Below are 18,435 nucleotides of genomic sequence, written 5' to 3'. Positions count from 1 at the left end.
AGGTGATGGATCTCCCAGGGCCGGTGGTTTGCCTGTGTTGTCAGGGAGAGACACCAGATGGGTTGGGGCTTCCTTGTCACTGCAGAGCTACCGTACCGCCATGTGTGCACAGAGGCCCTGATCTTCTTGCAACACCGCAATTCTAGCCTCTGCCCGAGCCAAATGTGTCATATAGACCTGCTCATCTCAAAGCCACACTTTGTCCTTGGGCTTTGAAAAAGTTGCAGCTGCAGGGCAGAGACAAGTAATAGCAACACCTAAAGTGGAACAGTTATTTTTTCACAGGGGCTGGGATGCTAGATCAGTGAATTACATAGAGGTGACTCTGTGCTGCTCTTGTGGACCTCTTCCTGAACTTTGCTGTAGGCTTATTTCTGATGATCTGCACAAATTAAAAGCTTAGAATTCTAAATATGACATTGTGTAAACACCCCATGTCTTTTTAAAAACAACCTGTATGCTTTAGATTAATTAGGTTAACTTGATTATTTTTCTTCTGTTGCCATTTGGTGGTGTACAGGTAGAACATTTCCTCTCTAAATTTGACCTTTTTTTTCTTTTTCTTTTTTTTTTTTTTAAACAAATTTAGATACTCAAAAACAGTGGGAGTCCTTGTGTAATCCAGATTTGTTGGCTCCAGGCAAAAGTGACAGATGTTTGTCAGCTCATGTCTATGCAACAGAAGGCTGGTTGTTGATGCCACCTGATCGGGTTGCTTTCATTCCAGGCCCATGATTGAGTCATGAAATTGTATGTAGGACTGTTATCTGGAGGAGGTTCAGTTTAAAATTGGTTGATCAGGATTGACTGTGGAGCATATTTTGAAGTCAAAATATGATTTTTTTTCAAGGTTTTCTATCTGTGATGGACTTCTTGGACTATGAGAACACAGCCTCCCTCTTTCATTACATCAACTGCCTTCCTCAGAAGATTGGTGTTGCAATATTTGTACATACTGCAGTAAAAACAAGCGAGGGAGTTCAAGCATTTCAGGGTCTTGTTCACGAGTGAGGGTAGGCTGGAGCGTCAGATGGGTCGGTGGTTTGTTGCGGCGTCTGCAGTGATGCAGAGAGCCAAGCTGGAAGGCAAAGCTTTTGATTTACTGGTTCATCTCCATCCCAACTCTCACCTATGGTCACGAGCTCTGGGTGATGACCAAAAGAATGAGGTCGCAGATACAAGCAGCCGAAATGTGTTTCCTCAGAAGGGTGGCTGGGCTCAGCCTTAGAGGTAGGGTAAGGAGCTCAGACATCCGGAGGGAGCTCGGAGTAGAGCCACTGCTCCTTTGCATCAAAAGGGGTCGGTTGAGGTGGTTCGGCCATTTAATCAGGGTGCCTCTTGGGAACCTCCTGTTGGAGGTGTTCTGGGCACATTCAAGTGGCAGGAGGCCCCGGGGCAGACCCGGAACGCACTGAAGGGATTACATATCTCGTCTGGCCCGGGAATGCCTTGGGGTCCCCCAGGAGGAGCTGGAAAGAGTTGCTGGGGAGAGGGACGTCTGGAATACTTTGCTTAGCCTGCTGCCCCTAAGCTATATACATGTCTAAAGGATGCTCCCTAAAACCTGAATAATAATGGCATATTTCACATGTCTTAATCGGAAAATGCTGCATTTGGAAAAAGGTCTAGTTCAGAATATCCAAACAGAATATGTTGTTTACATGACCCATATTCAAATTGAGAACAATGCCATATTCATATTAGTGCACATGTAAAAGTAGTCCCTTTAGTATCACCTAATTCCACACCAACATTACCTTCTATAATTACAAGTGATTATCAATCCTTGTCATCAGACTCCCCATTCAGTCTGTCAGACGAGACTTGAAGGAATGCTGTGATAAATGTTCTGTGAATAATGATCGTTGTACACCGTGTCAGGACTTGGCAGCATTAAATCTTGGTTGTTTGAAGAGTATCTTGCCAGAAACCTCTGAGTTTCAAACTAAAAATGCACTTGGCGGGCTGTCAATTTACCTGCCCAGGTCAACCTAATGTTAACATTGTATGGGGCTACAGTACATCCACACCCAGAGCTGTTCATTTCCATGTCAGTTTTAAACATTCCTGAGGGAGGAATATAAAGACAGAGACCTGTTTCAAGCCCGCTTCAAGAGAGAAAATGCAGAGACCGTTAGTGGAAAATGATAGACACTGAGCCACATGATCCTGTGAGGGAGGCCACAACCTGGACACATACAATGCATCAATTGTACCAAGGCTGCTTATGCACTCACAACACACACTTGCACTTTCAGTCAGTTTTTTAAGGTGTAATACTTGACAATGTCCCTGTAGTAAAAGATGTCAAGTAGATTCATGCATACCTTCAGCAGAGCCTGTTAAATGATCTTCTTTATATTTAAGCTGAATCAAGCAGCTACAGAGCAACACTGTTCCTCTTACTGCTGCAAGTGTTTTATCATTTAACATGTTGACAGTACGTTAACTAGCCAGCAAATTACTTGTATATACAATGCCTGGGCCATGCAGTGCCAGAGGCCTGGTTGCCATGTTGGTCCCCTGCAGTTCAGTCTCACTGTGGGACAAACTGAGAGCTGGCAGGCACGCAGCACATACCGGATCCAGCCCATCCAGGAAAGAGCCAAACGTCCTCTGTGGACTATAAACAATAGAGCTTCTGGTTTTGTGTCATGTTTGTGGGAACACAGATAGAGAATGGGAGAGCATGTGATGAAGTCCGGGAGAGGGGGTGGAGGTGGAGGTGGCGGGGCAGCCTGTACAGTTTCTGATCTCCCTGTTTACTCATTCATTCCTGCTGTGTGAGAGCATAGCTGGAGAATCTCAGGCCATTAGTTCAACTAAACAGCAAGGTCTGAATTGCGGCAGTGTGTGCTGTTACTCACAAAACTTAGGCCCATCCTTTTGTGTTCACTTCGAGGTCATGATTTGCTCAGGGACCCACCTTCTGGACCAGTCATTTACATTTCCAGGCTGTGTTGGTGTTGATTATGCTGCACCCTCGTTTGACATAGGCCTTTTAGATTTGGTACATCACTGCAGAAACCTCTCCTTCTAGCAGATTTACCATACCCAAGGTGCGGTTTCTTATTTTGTGTTGTTATATACTGTCCTGCTTTATCTAACCTAGAAGTAGGATGTTGTGAATAACAGTCTATTGATTTTCCAGCTTAAGTGTTCTGATTGTTTCAGTCAGGTGGACGATGGGCTTTATGAAACCTGATACGGAAGCAAACTGCAGGCAGGTGTTAGAGCTCTGAAAAGATCAAGTTCAAGGCTTTCAGCCTGGCTGCTGCTTTGAATTTGCTTTGGATTGCAAATCTGCACTTGGACTCCCTTTCCCTCTCTTTCTGTGTGTTGTTGTTAATCAACTTGTGGACATGGTGTCCCAGGACTGGTGGCGCAAGCTTTTCCATCACTGTGACGGTTTTAGTAACCAAAGAGGTGATTAGCCCACCAATATGGCAACAGTGGAGGGATTACTTATCTATTTTTAAAATGCTGACTGAAAATCGCTTTGCTGCACCAAGCAATCACCATTCTTGGTTACAGATAGCATAACCATGAAGAGTGTGACATGCTATATTTACTTCCCATAGACAGATACAGTATATAATGATGGTAAATACTGCTATTTACCATCATTATATACTGTATCTGTCTATGGGAAGTAAATATAGTTGATTGCATCTAAAGATTAAAGATTAAAAAACAGCCTCCACTTTCACATTCATTTCACTTATACTTGGATTTGGTAAGGTATGGGTGGCAAATACAACAAAAATTATCCTGTTAACTATTTTCCACAGCCAAAATAGGAGTGTAGTAAAAGGTGTGGATTATTCAAATCCTAGCACACGTCCACATGCCGAGGCGGTACTCTTCAGCCATGTACATTTGTGAGTGGAAGAGCCTCTTAGCCACACAATGCGACACACACCTGTTCTCTGTCCATCTTCATGTGTCAGCCCTGTGGAGTGTGCATCAACAGACACAAGTGGGATATAGGCTTTCTATTTATTTTACAGTGTGTGTTGATATCGTATATACAGCTGTCAAATAGGAATGTATAACCAGGCTGCACATTTGGATGCACTGAAACATGATAGTATTGAGTCAACTAAACAAAACTCATCTGCATTCCTAGGAGGCAAAGGGGGAAAGGCCCTTGTTGTCACTGTGGTTGTTTATTAACCATGTTGACTTTACAGGGAGATTTTTGGCGCTCGGTGACTTGGTGGAAACTCTATCTGGCTGGACTGTATTTTCAGTGGGTAGTTTGGAGTTGCTTATCATGGCTGCAATTACAAAAACAACAACAAAAACAATAGCATTGCCCACATCAAATTCAGAATATTGTCATATTTGGAATGATATTGAAATGTTAGTATGAATGCAAACATAGTCATTATCATTGTTTCAGCCAGTTTGACCTGAAAACATGGTCCCATCTTTTCCTGAGAAGTCCTTGTTTTCCTCAGTGACAATCTGTCCATGCTTCCCCCATGTTTATCCAGAGCTCTCTCACATACACACAACCATAAACACACATACATAAATTGTGTACATACATCCATTAATTGCTCACTGACTCTGTCCTGACTCATCCTGACTGAAGAAAACATGGCAGCACGGTGAAGCACAGGATGTCCAGAGGGCAGAGAGAACAAGAGAGTATTATTTATGCCAGCATATTCATAACTACTAGTTGCCCCAGGTGCTACAAGTGAGTTGGGGATGTAAATTTAAGGCTGTGCCCATACTTGATTATACCCAACATTAGAGTTCATTAGGAGCTTGTAAAATATAAAATGCCTTCTTTTTCTCAGTATGCTTAATTTAAACAAGTTATATGAGCTCAGCTGCTGAAAACACAAAGGAACTGTACTGACAAGGGCAGATTTAATGCTGCCAAAATGTGGTGTTTGTATGGCTAGCTACAGCTTTTATCTCCCCTCAATGTCTTATTATCAGAGCTGAATTTGGCTGACTGTAGTTCAAAACTTCTTATGTGTAGTGGTAGGCTCAGACATCGCTTGGCTTGAGTTTCGGCTGTGTTTGCTCTCTGCTCAGATCAAAGTCTCCAGGACAGGTGTAAGTTGATGGGAATTAGCTGGGCTGTCACTCATAGCGGCTTTACCACACCCTTCTCTCTGTGTGGCCCGCTGAGGGACTGGAGCCGGATAAGGGAAGTCACAGCTGAAAGTGCCACTTAAGGGAAACACAAACACTTGCAGACATACGCTCAATGTTTTACAATGGCACACAAACACAATTACATGGCCAATACAAAGACATACGCACACCCACATGCCCTCTTATGTGCTGCATAGATTGTGTGCAAGCATCTGTGATAGATGCTGATGTTGTTGTGGATTTGTTGTTCTTTCCTGTTTCTGTCTCACATATACACCTGAGCTACGAGCAGCAGAGAGAGAGAGTGTGTGTGGGAGACAGTGGGTGAGGGCAGAGGAAGTGGGATGTATGTTTATAGTTGTGGGTAGGTGGATGGTTGTATTGTCAGCCCTGATGCGTTTGGGTTTTATGATGAGGCCGATGGGAGCATTGTACTCCACTGCATATGGGCCACAGTGGACCAGACTAAACCACATTAATGACAGTCTGTTGATTTGTTGCATGTTTGATTCATAAATGGCATTATTCATTGGCCAGAGGGAAGAGCAGTGAGTCTGTTGAGTTAATTTGTTGGTCAGTGGCTGAAGTCTCTGTCCCCATTAGTGGTGCAGAGTGTCCAGAGCACTGTGGGAATCCATTGTTTACCCTCTATTCTTCATTAATAATCCACCGTCACTCCCTTTCTCTCAGCTCACTCCTCTCCTCTTCGCACACAATCTTCCTTTTCTTCTTCACACTGCTCTCCCCACTCACTCTCTCTATCCTTCTTAGTGATTCCTGCCTTTTGTTATCCTTTGCAGCACTCCTCTTTCACGTCTTCATCCCTCCATTTCTACCCCTCTCTCTCTTCTCCGCGGTGCCCTTTTGGACAATGGAGGAATCCCCTAGCTGGGCTGCGGGGAGGGGGGCAGCGAGAGCTGGCCTGTGACTGACAGCCCTGTGTGGGGCTGGCTGCTTGGCCTTTGTCCCTCTGCCAAGGAAAATGGAGGGAATCCAGAGAGGTGCAGCAGCAGAGAGAGCAGTGGGAAGGAGGGAGGGAAAGAGGACCAGTATGGGGTGTCATTGATGTGTAAAAGTTTTGGGAACTTTTTAAACAGTCGCCTACGGTAAGGGGACGCTTTAGCCAAGCAGCAGAGCAACATCAGCCCATGTTGCTCCATTCACGTTGGCCTTGAAATGAATGAGCATGAAGTCTTGCTGGTGCTTTTAGCTTTGCATAACTGAAGATACTGAGTTTAGTAAGAGGAGAAAGACCAACTCTTAGGACGACCTTGTGTCTGTGCTCACTCATGTTATGAGTTTATACCACAACAATAACTGCAGCTATCTATAGAAAAGAGTGTGCAGTAATGAGGCTCGCCATTCCAGTGGCTGACCGAGCTACTCAGTCAACCAAATCCTCTCTGCTTTTTATTTCCCCGGACACTGAAAGAGTCCAGGCCAGCACAAAAGCATGTGCTCTCCCCTCCCCTCTCTTTGAGCCCCTCACCCCAGTAGTGTGCATGCAGTGTGTGTAGTTGTGTGTGCATTGTGAGGGAATTGATATTGGGAAGAGTGGGGACATGCAGACTAGGCCGACGGGGCCGATTTGGCACAAGATTAAGAGGCTTGGGAATGTGTGAATAGGACTTCCACTTATAGAGGAAAGGAAGTGTGTTAGGGTAAAACAGAAAAATGGGGGCATTTGGGAAGAATAGACGCAAGAGGTTTAGTGATGGTATGTAGTTCCACTTCCTCTTTCTAGCAAAGTTGGAGATGTGTGGGTCCATTGATTAAATGCCTCTGTAGGCAAGCTTAGACCTGAATAAGTTTGTTCAGCTCTTTTTGTTTTGTATCACTAAATGCCAAGACTGTACAACTTTGCCTCTGCAGAAATTATACAGGTAGTATTTCAAACAATGAACCTGGCCTCAGGTTAATGAATTAGGGCAAACATGGAGTTGAGTGTCCGGGGTTTCTCCACGGTCTCCTGCACACTGAATGTGCTCTGTAAGAGGAAGGTTGAATTTAGTGTGTGTGTGTGTGTGTGTGTGTGTGTGTGTGTGTGTGTGTGTGTGTGTGTGTGTGTGTGTGTGTTTGCAGGGCAGGAGGAGCCTGCTCTGTCTGTAGTCTGATGGTATGATTGGAGGGAAACCGTAAGCTAAATGGAGAGTCACTTGACTAGAACACTGCAGCCTCTGTGAGCACCAGGCTTCGGCTCGCTGCACCTACAGTGGGACTTTACGCAAACAGAGAACATACAGTTTACTCACATGTGTCATAAACATACACACTTTGCTTCTCAGATATCTGTAGCCACATTTTAATTAGTTTCTCTGGAGTGATGTGAGGTCTGCAAACATTAACATTCCACCCTGTGAATTCCACTGAACATAAACACACTCATAAACACTCTTAAACGCCCACTGCTGCTAATTCACGACAGATATGCACATTAACATACTGCTCTTTCCCCTCTGACACACACACACGCACGCACGCACGCTGAGTCCTACTCCTGTAGCCAGAGTTCCTAGCAGCCTTAACCAAAGTAAAACTAAGACTCTGTAAACAGTGGTGCGTGTTGACTTTAAGACCTACAGCACAGGATCCTGTCTCCTCTGACCTAAGGACGCCTGCAAAATGCACAAGCTTGCATGCACACACATACAAACACACATCCTGAGGCGCATTAACACTGTCTGAGTGGAATGTAAGCTAAGCAGAGCGATGCAGATAAGACAAAGCAGAGCGTTTTTCGATGCCGCGCACACACTCACTGAAGTGCAACGTGTCTTTTCAAGTTGCCACGCTGTGTCTTTCATCACACACACACACACACACACACACCGCTCTCACACAGGCTGCTCATGGGTGAAGACGCTTCATTCACTGTATAATAATGGGGGATATCTCAAATAAGTACCCACACCGCAGAACTCATTTCACACTGGCTTGAGTCGGTCACATTGTGGATGTTACGCAGACCCAATCCTCCCCTGTGTGAAACCTTATCATAGTCAAACACAATCTGTGCAGCTGTGTCGGTTCTCATAGCTGTCTTAACTACCATTAATGTAATTTACCCGCTGCTTTTTTCTCTGTGATTCAAAGCCGTTTAAGGTGGAACTTTATATTCAACTCATCATGTACAGTTTGATGTTTAAGGTACTGAAGTTTCCTTTTAAAAGGGACAAACTTGCCAACCACAGACTTCTGCACGACTTATCAACATTTATTAAGTAACTGGTTTTGATTTCCAGTTTCTAGTATTGATGCTTGATTTTCTCTGATTGTTTTAGTTATCAACAGAAAATTTTTGCTCTTAAGTCTGAGCATTGTGGCCCAAACACTTTGGAATTGATTATCTTCCTTCTTTAGACATGAGCAAAACTGGTAAATAGTATTCTGATGGTAGTTTGCAAATGTGCTGTGTTACACTTGAAATGCTCTAGAGACCCCACACTGCCCTCTGCTGACATGGCTATCATTTATCTCCCTCCCCTCTCACACCTCTCTGTTGCACTGTACTTTATCCTCCTGTTCACAGCTTCACCCCCTTCCTTAAGCAAACAACTCTCACAAGGCCCTCAGTAAAACATCCCTGTTGCAAAGTTGTAAAGGAAATGTAGCACACTGGTCCTAACCAAGTGCCGCTTCACTCTATAAATGGTTGCGCACACACAAGCATGGTCCTGTAAAAACTGCCTGAGTCACTGGGCAGACTGTTGTGGCTCTCTAATACAATGAAGAGACGGTGGCGGTACACTAAATCCCACTGAACCCGCTTGTTATTCCAGTTGACCCATTGACCCGTGTAGCACTGCTGGTTCACTTTTGTTAATGTGAAAGTCCATCAGTCAGTGGGAAACGATAGATCCAGCTTTCATTCATGAAATTAGAAGTTACTGACTGTTCTGAAAGTAATTGGACGCGTCAAGGAACAGATTTATTACATGTATGTCAAATGTCAGAATTTAATAGAAGGTATTTAGCATCTTACAGTTTCTCTGAAAGATGCTAAAGAGATAAACATATTAATCAAATCTTGGTTTTATTTTTTATTATTATTATTATTATTATTATTATGCTGGAGTAAAGCTGGTTTGAGAAATGGATACAGCATCACAGTTGTTTTCTAGCAAAACCCCAGTGAGCTTGTCGGCGAGCGGCCACTCAGGAGTGAATGGCCATCTTTGTGAGTGTTCATAATTACTTGTTCTCAGACATGATTGCATTACTGTCTAGTTTCCCCCTCATTATTGTTTGAGCTCTGGACGGTATCAAGAGAGGGCAGGAATGCACTGATGCAAAAGCTTTTATTAGGTGATTGGTTTAGCCTGAATGGAAGAATTGGTGATTGTCTATTAGCAGTAATATGGCTCATCATACTTTGGTATGAAAGTGCTGCCTCACAGGGGAAGTTAAAGGTATGCTGACTATGCAGGGATTGTTGGCTATTGTTTGTAAACAGTAATGCCAGCAAAAGTGAAAGCCAACCCCAGCTTTGTCTGCTTGGTGATTCACCTGGTTATATTTGTGGCGTTTTTTTGATGCTGTGTACGTGAATTTCGTAGCTTTCTGTTGGATGCATGCTGCAAATGGTCTGGCACCTGGTCACTACCTTTTTACAAAGTCTCAACCTTACCTCTGCCTTGTGCCAAGGAAGGTCCTGAACATAGCAAAATCCCAGCGCTTTTTATATGAAGTGCTGCACTTGGGTGTTGTTTCTATGACAGCAAAATCTTAATATTAATGTTAGCTAGGTAGATCCTGCATATTGTACACATGTTGACTAGCCTGAAGCCTTTTATGAGTATTTGTGGAGGGTTAGCAAAGTTTTTTGAAGTGTGTTCTTGTATCTCGACACACCCTTTCCCTGAGAGGCTTTCCGTCTCCGAGTGTCACCTGTTCTGCCAGCCAGGTTGCCTCCCCTCCTGGGGGCCCGTTCTGTATGGGCTTGGCCCGGTCACATGGTCACCCTCAGCTCCTGTTTCCTGTTCCTGTCATCTGATACCTGTCACCTGCTACTCAGCGAGCCAACACCCTCTTTGTCTCTCCCTGGCGCCGTCCTTTCCTGTATTTGTGTCCTCCCTCCTCTTCCCTGTTTCACTCTCCATCAGGTGGGGATGGTAGTGTGAGCTTCCAGTCAAGTGTGGGGAAATTTTGATAATTGTGAAAGTACTGACAAGCTTTGTCTTGCACTTCGAGCAAACCCTAAGCAGTTTCTGGGAAAAAACATTGCTGCTGTAGCCACCACACTCCCCATTCAAACACAATACACACAGCTAGTTAAGAGCAGGAAATGTCTGTCATTGAGGAACAGAGTGGAGCTGAGCTGCAGCATTCTTCTCTTTGTCAGCATGATTGTAGAGCTGTCTCCCTGCATATTGTATTGGGTGTGTGCACATGTGTGTTTTTGACAGTACATATCAAAGAATGTTTTGTGTTATGATTTACTAAATGCTAATGCAACAGTTTGGAGACACAAGTGTAACAGTGCTACATTTTAAAAACCTGTGACAAAGGAGGATTTCAGCAACAGTCTGGATTTTTCAATTTAGTATATTATTCTGTGGTAATTGACACACAACGGTTGCCTTGCTGAAAGCCTGGGGTTTAATTTGAATTAAGGTTTAGGCTCCAAGATTGCAGATGTCTGAGCACCCTGTGTTCAGAAAGCATCCTTGAATAATGAGTTTATACAAATTCCTACCCCAGAAAGTCCAAGTCGGCAACTTTCTCAAGAGTCTTCCTCCCTCTCAGCGTTAGAGGAGTCGACTGGCTTTTGACAGGGCAGACAGTGGCTCCTCTGTGGGCTGCAGAACCCTGGACTGATTGAGGGGTTAATCACTGCATAGTTTTGGCCTGTTCCTCTTGCTGTTCCCTGCCAGCCTGTCTTGTCTGTCCATCTTAACGGCAGATGACACACAGACACACAGACACACACACACACACACACACACACACACACACACACACACAGCGCGGCTGGCGGAGGAATGTTTCTGAACGCTTTCCCATCCAACAACCGGGTTCTTGTGAAAGCACTTGGCATGGCCACAGCCGCAGCACTCTCCTCAGCTCTCCTATCGAAAGCCACTTTGTTTGGTTGGCGTTGCCTTGGTGAGGAGGAGTTTTTGGGAATATGACGATGGAATGTTTTTTTTAAAAACCGGTCCTGGAAGTGGCCCTCATCTGAATATACAGGATGTTTTGTGTGTGCAGTTTACAGTTCTGGTAAAGACGGACAAAAATAATGTACGCAACTTTTAAAACACGAATAACAGTATTCTTATCATGTCGTATTTTAGGGCTGCAGCAAATGATTATTTTCTTGATTAACCTATTTAATTGTTTGGTCTATAAAATATCAAATCTCAGAGTTTACCCTGCAATCAGGGAATTTTATTTTTTTCTATTAAAATTTCTCATTACTCATTGATTATCAAAACAGCGTGCAGTAACACTTGCCTCTTGGTCAGTTCTTAATTGTTATTTATCAAAAATAAAAATTGGTCAAAAAATGGTCATTAATGCTGAAATTATTAACTGATTCATTGATTAGTCGATTGACAGAAAAATAGATGGCATATTTTGACAGTTGATTTATCATTTTTCAAGCAAAAATATCAAATATTCTGAGGCCTGAGCTTTGCAAATGTGCTGCTTTTGTCTTGTTTTACGGTGTAGTGTATGAAATACTTTCATTGGATGGTTGGTCCGCAAAAAAGTAATTTGAATATATATATATAATGCATATTTCCTGACATTATACAGACCATTATATCATAAGAATAATCTGCAGATAATTGATAAGATAATTGTTAGTGGCAGCCCTACCAATTAAGCATTTGTGGTGTCTACCACTTGTGTATAGGGTTTTATAGATTTGATAGTAATGTCTCTCAGTTTTATGTTCTGTTTTGATTGATAGATTACTGTTTTTCTCCACAGCCTTTTTTCAGACTACTGAACTTACGGAAGCTCGGCCTGAGTGACAATGAGATCCAGAGACTTCCTCCTGAGGTGGCCAACTTCATGCAGCTGGTGGAGCTGGACATCTCCAGAAATGGTACACAAATACATACTCAAGTTCACTGTGCACTCATGTCAGTTGCTCTACAATCCCTGCCATTTAAGACCACCCATTAACACACAATTACTTTAATGATGCGTTTAAAATAACCTTCCGCTCTTGTCTAGACCACCCCCACAGGGTTTTTCCTGGCTCAAAATGAGGCAGAGGTGGTACCATCCCGATCATGTGCACACATGTGCATGTGTACTGTGCCTTACACTGGCTCAAGCAAAAACTTTTTTTTACAAGCAATGTATTTAGAAATTCTAATCATTATAATAGTAACTAAAATGACCTTTATTAATGAATTGTAGATGAATTGATAAGTAGCAAAATATATATAAAACGTCCAACAAATATTAATAAATTCTCAGAAAAAAAAATCATAAAATGTCAGAAATATTATTGATAAAGTAACTGAAAAATATTGATAAAATGTCCGAAAATATAAATAAAATGTCCAGGAAAAAAATCATAAAATGTCCGAAATATTATTACTGAAATGTCCGAAAAACATATTCATAAAATGTCAGATAAATATTTATCAAATGTCTGAAAAAAATTATTCATAAAATGTCCAGTTGTGGTTAGGTGATGTTTGAGAAATACTGATAAACTAAATATCTTATAAACAATTTGGTGCTGCTGGCAAAATATTATTTACACAAATACAGATCTTTTGAGAAACTCAGAAATTAGATTTTAAAAAATAATTTCATTTTAAATAATTCCCTCTCACACTCTTTTACAAGACACTTTTATAAGACAGCCTATCCTGTTTCTTTTATATAATTTATTTGGATTTTTCTCCCTCCTACTTTAAATGAAATTCTCATATAGTTTATGTGGCAGTTATATTCTCACGTATTGTAGTGAACTAATATCTTGATTTACATTTGTCTGTTTGAACTTTTGTACTGATAAAGTGGGAAAAAGTTGATAAATGAAGACCTACTTTGTTTCCTTACAAGTCACCGGTGTAAACATGTTGTAGTTGCCAAACAAGAAAACGTTCAGGCACACATGCTTAGTTGCATGGAGCAGTGTTCACAAGTGCAGACTGCAGTTTGCAACTGTATTTATAAACACCACCTGGTGATATCAAATGAGGCTACACATCACACAACAGGGAAAAGGACTCTTTTTTTTTTTTTTTTTTTTGCTGTAGTGGCACAGAAACACTGGCATACCGGGCTGTCCTCATTCTGCTGCGGTCCAGCTAAAAACAGACGGCTCTTTTCTTCCTCTTTCGCAATTTTGGCAGCGCCTCTCCCGGTGCACTGTGCTGATTATGATACAGTGCTGCCAAACTGGAATAATGCAGCAGTTGCATTTACAAATGACAGAAATTAACCAAGTGCAACACTTGAAGAAAAATGTAATTTCCATGACGACACCTGTCACAGTTTTGTCAAGAGCTGGAGGAGGCAAGAAATTTGACAGATGCAGCAGCCTCATAATGCTCTATTCCCTGCCCTCAAAAATACAAAACAAAAAGGGGGTAAACTAGTATCTACCATGTGGTGTTAAGCAACACGAGCAAAGCCAAATCAGTTAGAGAATCAACACACTAGCAGCAACAGCTATTAGATGAATATTAGCTGGCTGGCCATGCCAGATTATCCAGTTTACCCCTGGGCACAACAGACATACTCATACATGAATCACCATGCCCTCAAAATATTTCTATGAGACAAGCAAAGAAGGAAACTCAACACCATAATGCTGTCAAAAATAATATTACGTACACATTACTGAGAGGTGAATCTCCTTTCATTTGGGGCTGTAACACACACACACACACACACACACAAATATCTTGCCCTCTGTGTCCTTGCACGCTGCACACAAATACACTGATACTCAGTGGCAGGAAGGGCCTATATGGTAGATGTGAGACATCTGCTCTGCCTCACACTGCATCAAGTGCTGTGGGAGCAGTGTGCAGTGGCCTGTAAGGGCCTTTCCCATCTGTCTGCCTGTCTGCTCGCCTGCTCCTGCTGCAGGACGACACTGAGCCAGATAAGTGTCATAGGCTGCTTGGCTCAGTAGGGATTTCTTAACCTGCACCTGCAGGATCCTGTTGTAAATGTTCTTTGGTGGTCAGGCCTATAGGTCAGGTTTCACCTTGTGCCTTCTATATGTGTATGTATAGTCCAGTTCTTAATATGGGGGTAAGATGCAGTGTTTCTGAACTTTTGCCCAGTGCAAGCTTTGAATAAATGATCTGTCATACACCAATGTAAATCATTATTTTCATACTACAACCAGTGTGTTTTTTTTCTTTTTTCTCATTTCTTATTGTCACTTAAATCTCCATCTAGTGTGCCTGTGTCAGAATTAGTCAAACAGCTCTGTGGTCAGAGACCTTAACACCATACTGCTGTAAACTTTTACATATTTATATGTTTTATCAATCTCTTACAAATTGGTTTCCCTCCTTTTCTCTTATTTGACCTTCCTTTAATTTCTACGTTTTACCATACATGGTACACCAGCCTATAAAAAACTAAAATAACAGACTGCTCTCTAGATTTTATGTGATGGGAGGAAAATGAAGATGTATTAGTGAACTTTCACTGTGTCCTCCCTATTTCAACTTTCATCTCTTTCTGTCTCATTTTTCCCTTCTTTTCTTGCACTTTCCTGCTCCTGGCCATCTGGTTGCGATTATAAGGAACTTAAAATGATTCGCTTCATAGAATATGCCCCCCCTTTGCTTTACATCTGTGTATCCATGGTGCTGATGCCTGTCTCTCCCCCCCTTCACCTCCTCTTTTCTCCTGCAGACATTCCTGAGATCCCCGAGAGCATTAAGTTTTGCAGGGCCTTGGAGATCGCAGACTTCAGTGGAAACCCCCTGTCCAGGTAAGCGAGTGGGAACTGCCGGTTACTCTATTCATCATCACTGTGAGAAAATATGATGTTTGCCCAGATGCAACAAGGGGAGAGAAGCGGAGCTGCTTTGAAAAATGAAACAAAGCATGAGAAGTGTCATTTGTTTGCTCTAATAACTTTGGTTTCCTGTTGTAAATGTGCAATGAATTGTATTGTGTGTTTGAATGTAGAGTCTGCTAAGAAATAATTATGCACAGAACATGAGCAAATGGCTGGAGGTGATCATGCTTTGTGTGACAGTGTGCTTTCCAACCAAACGGTTCTGTATGAGGTACAAGTGTACATTAACCTAACCTGGATTCTAGTAAATCCAGTCACTGTTGCACCGCCCTCTGATTGCATTTTTTGCTGCATCTTACGTAACACATAATGTCCTACTATAGCAAAGCAATTGGATGGCTGGCTAAAGCTTTGATGCTGAATACTTTAACAGATGGGCACATGGAAAGGGTTAATAGCTCTGTGTGTGAGTCAAGTGATCCCATGCATTGTACAACAAAACCCTATAAGAGTCTCTTCTCCACTGTTTCCCCTCCTGTCTTTCTGCTTCAGATTGCCGGATGGTTTCACTCAACTCCGAGCACTGGCTCACTTGGCGCTCAACGATGTGTCATTGCAGACGTTGCCCAACGACATTGGAAAGTATGTACACATGCACAATGGCTTAAAGTGGATATTTTGATAGAATACAGAATACAGAATTTTCACTGCTTGAAAAACCTTAATCATATTGACTTGCAACTCTCCTTTAAAATTGTTAATACATCCAACAATTTGAATGCTTCCTCTTTAGGCCTCTCTCACTATTTTCTAATGTAAGCAGGGCTAAAGAATAAGGATTGGCCGACTGTCTGTGGTGAATATAATGCCTCAAAGGGCGAGTAATCTAGCAGCTCACTTACCTGATCTGGCAAGTGAAGAATCAAACACATTCTTTTTGTCTGGGAGCTGATAATAAAAGTAGCAAAGGAGTGAGCTATCTCTCACTTCCTTTTCATTGTCATTGGCAGTTGCACATGTGCAGAGCCGATTGGGTACTCACAAGGAAATGGCATTAGCAAAGTTCATGAACTGAAGTGCAGACGGGCATTTAAATTATCTTGAAAAACAGGACTTTATTTCGGTGCAGGGCATAATTTTTATTATTACTGTGACTGTTATTAGTTTTTTTTTTTTATTGTTTAGTTTTGTTTTCAATTCACTTTAGTTTCAGTTCATTTCCAGACTGTTTGCTTTTTTTCATTTAAGTTTTTATTGTTTAAAATGTTTTGTTTTAGTTTAGTTTTGATTAGTTTCAGTTTCATTATTAGTTTTAGTCCTTTTTATTTATTATAATAATAAGGGGTTCCGTCAGGAGCAAGATAGTTCAGAATATGTGTTACAATACAAAGACAGCACCATCTGATGGCAGTTGATTTACAGTCATACTCAAGTCTCCATAAACAGCTGCCAGATTCCTCCTTGTGCTTGTTGTGTTGAAGATTTGACCAAATTGACAAACTATTGACATTTCCTGTATATTATTTTATGAGTTAGTTTTGTAAATACACAATATTGTTTTAGTCAGTTTTCATTTTATCCTAAAGTCTAGTTTTTATTTTTATTTCCGCTGACTAAAATGTTTTGTCACACATAGTTTTTACTTTTTAGTTTCAATAAATGATAATAACCTTGGTTGGGTGGTGTTAAAGGATGTTTATTTGATAACTGTTTGATAAACTGTAAAATCTCTGTAATCAAGCCATCACACTGATCCATGTTTCCAGACTGAAGGCCTCCAACTCAGTTAGATCTTGATACATGAGGAGGCCGAGCAGGTTTTCAGGGAGTGTAATTCTGTTGCCCAGTGGGCTGTGAGGCAGCCGGTATCTGGGCTCTTGGCCACTGCTGTGCTCAGACAGATGGAGGAGCCCCTCACCATGCCAGGCAGCCCGGTTGAACAGACCTGCCATCTGACTAACCAACCTGCCTCTCCTCTCCCCCTCTCTTACTCCACCATTCTTTCCTCTCGCCACATGCCAACTCCTGCCCCTCTTTCTCTTTCACTTGCCTCCTTTTCACTGCCACTCCTCCTCTTATAGCCTGGCCAACCTGGTGACACTGGAGCTCAGGGAGAACCTGCTGAAGTCTCTACCTACGTAAGTCATCTCCCTCTTGTGGACATACGCAAGGCTCTGTCACTTATAAAATTTCCCACCATTTCCATTGAGCACAATAAGTGCCTGTTGACAGTACAGTGATCTCACAATGAATGAGGAATTGTCACAGCTGTTTCTCCTTTATTACTGTTACTATCGTTTATTTTTATAAATCAGCAGCTTTAGTTAGAAGCTCTCTCATTTACAAATGTAACAGTTTTAGGAGAGATTTATAGCAGAGTAAATGAACATGACAGAAACTACAGGTTAACTGTTGTGACAACAGCTTAGAAACATTCTTTGCGTATGTTAGTACATGCCAAATAATGGTATGTCGTTATAGTTTGCAAAGTTCTGCTCTTTGTTCTTTCAGGGCACATGCTTGTGTGACTTACTGTGTGTGCTATTTTGTGTGTATATTCAGGTCGCTCTCTTTCCTGGTGAAACTGGAACAGCTGGACCTGGGCAGCAATGAACTGGAAGTTTTGGTAAGTCACCAACTCATCCCCTTTAACCATTCAGTATATTACACAATAGATAATTCACTGTTGAGTACCCAAACAGCACACTCAGTTGTGCCTTGAAATAATCTATTTTTGGGGCGTCGGTGGCTTAGTGGTAGAGCAGGCGCCCTATGTACAAGGCTGTTGCCGCAGCAGCCCGGGTTCGACTTCAGCCTGTGGCCCTTTGCTGCGTGTCACTCTCCCTCTCTCTCCCCCCTTCACACTTGTCTGTCCTATCCATTGAAGGCTAAAAATGCCCCAAAAAATATCTTTAGAAATAATCTATTTTTAGGTTTGCACTGCGAGTGCAGTGCACGTGCGCACACACACACACACACACACACACACACACACACACACACACACACACAGTGTGACACATATCACAAATATCCATCTCACATTTCCACATAATTATGATCTAAACCACATGTTTACTTCACCAAACATGGCAGAACCTGTCTGCTAGACCTGAGGCCCTGCATGTCCTATACCACACAGTGAGCGCTGCTTAGAGCTTGGGAACGCCTACCATGTCTCATGGGATGGTAAACAAATTCTCATGACCTGAAAAGGGCGGAGGCTGAGCAAATACCTGACATCATGATGTAACCCTGCCTGGCATAAGCCACTGCATAACGTACATTCTCCTTAATTTCACTCATCACTTTAATTTGACGTCATTTTGAGACTTTAGCCCTGTGAGCAAAACCAATAC

At 42.3% G+C, this 18,435-nt stretch overlaps 1 protein-coding gene across 11 annotated transcripts in view; it reads left to right on the top strand.

Moving 5' to 3' along the window:
* The window catches only part of scrib (scribble planar cell polarity protein), an 82,082-nt gene that overhangs the window by 17,103 nt on the left and 46,544 nt on the right, over positions 1 to 18,435 (top strand). For all 11 annotated transcript variants that reach the window (XM_049565129.1, XM_049565137.1, XM_049565138.1 and 8 more), the window contains exons 2-6: positions 12,055 to 12,172; positions 14,968 to 15,046; positions 15,629 to 15,718; positions 17,158 to 17,214; positions 17,639 to 17,702. In XM_049565129.1, coding sequence (XP_049421086.1) covers positions 12,055 to 12,172; positions 14,968 to 15,046; positions 15,629 to 15,718; positions 17,158 to 17,214; positions 17,639 to 17,702 — 408 coding nt within the window. The remainder of the gene's footprint in view (positions 1 to 12,054; positions 12,173 to 14,967; positions 15,047 to 15,628; positions 15,719 to 17,157; positions 17,215 to 17,638; positions 17,703 to 18,435) is intronic.

This window comes from Epinephelus fuscoguttatus, linkage group LG21 (assembly GCF_011397635.1).
Source record: "Epinephelus fuscoguttatus linkage group LG21, E.fuscoguttatus.final_Chr_v1".
In the NCBI taxonomy this organism is placed as follows: domain Eukaryota; kingdom Metazoa; phylum Chordata; class Actinopteri; order Perciformes; family Serranidae; genus Epinephelus; species Epinephelus fuscoguttatus.
Note: the sequence above shows the minus strand (reverse complement) of the source record. Positions and strands in the feature narration are given on the sequence as shown.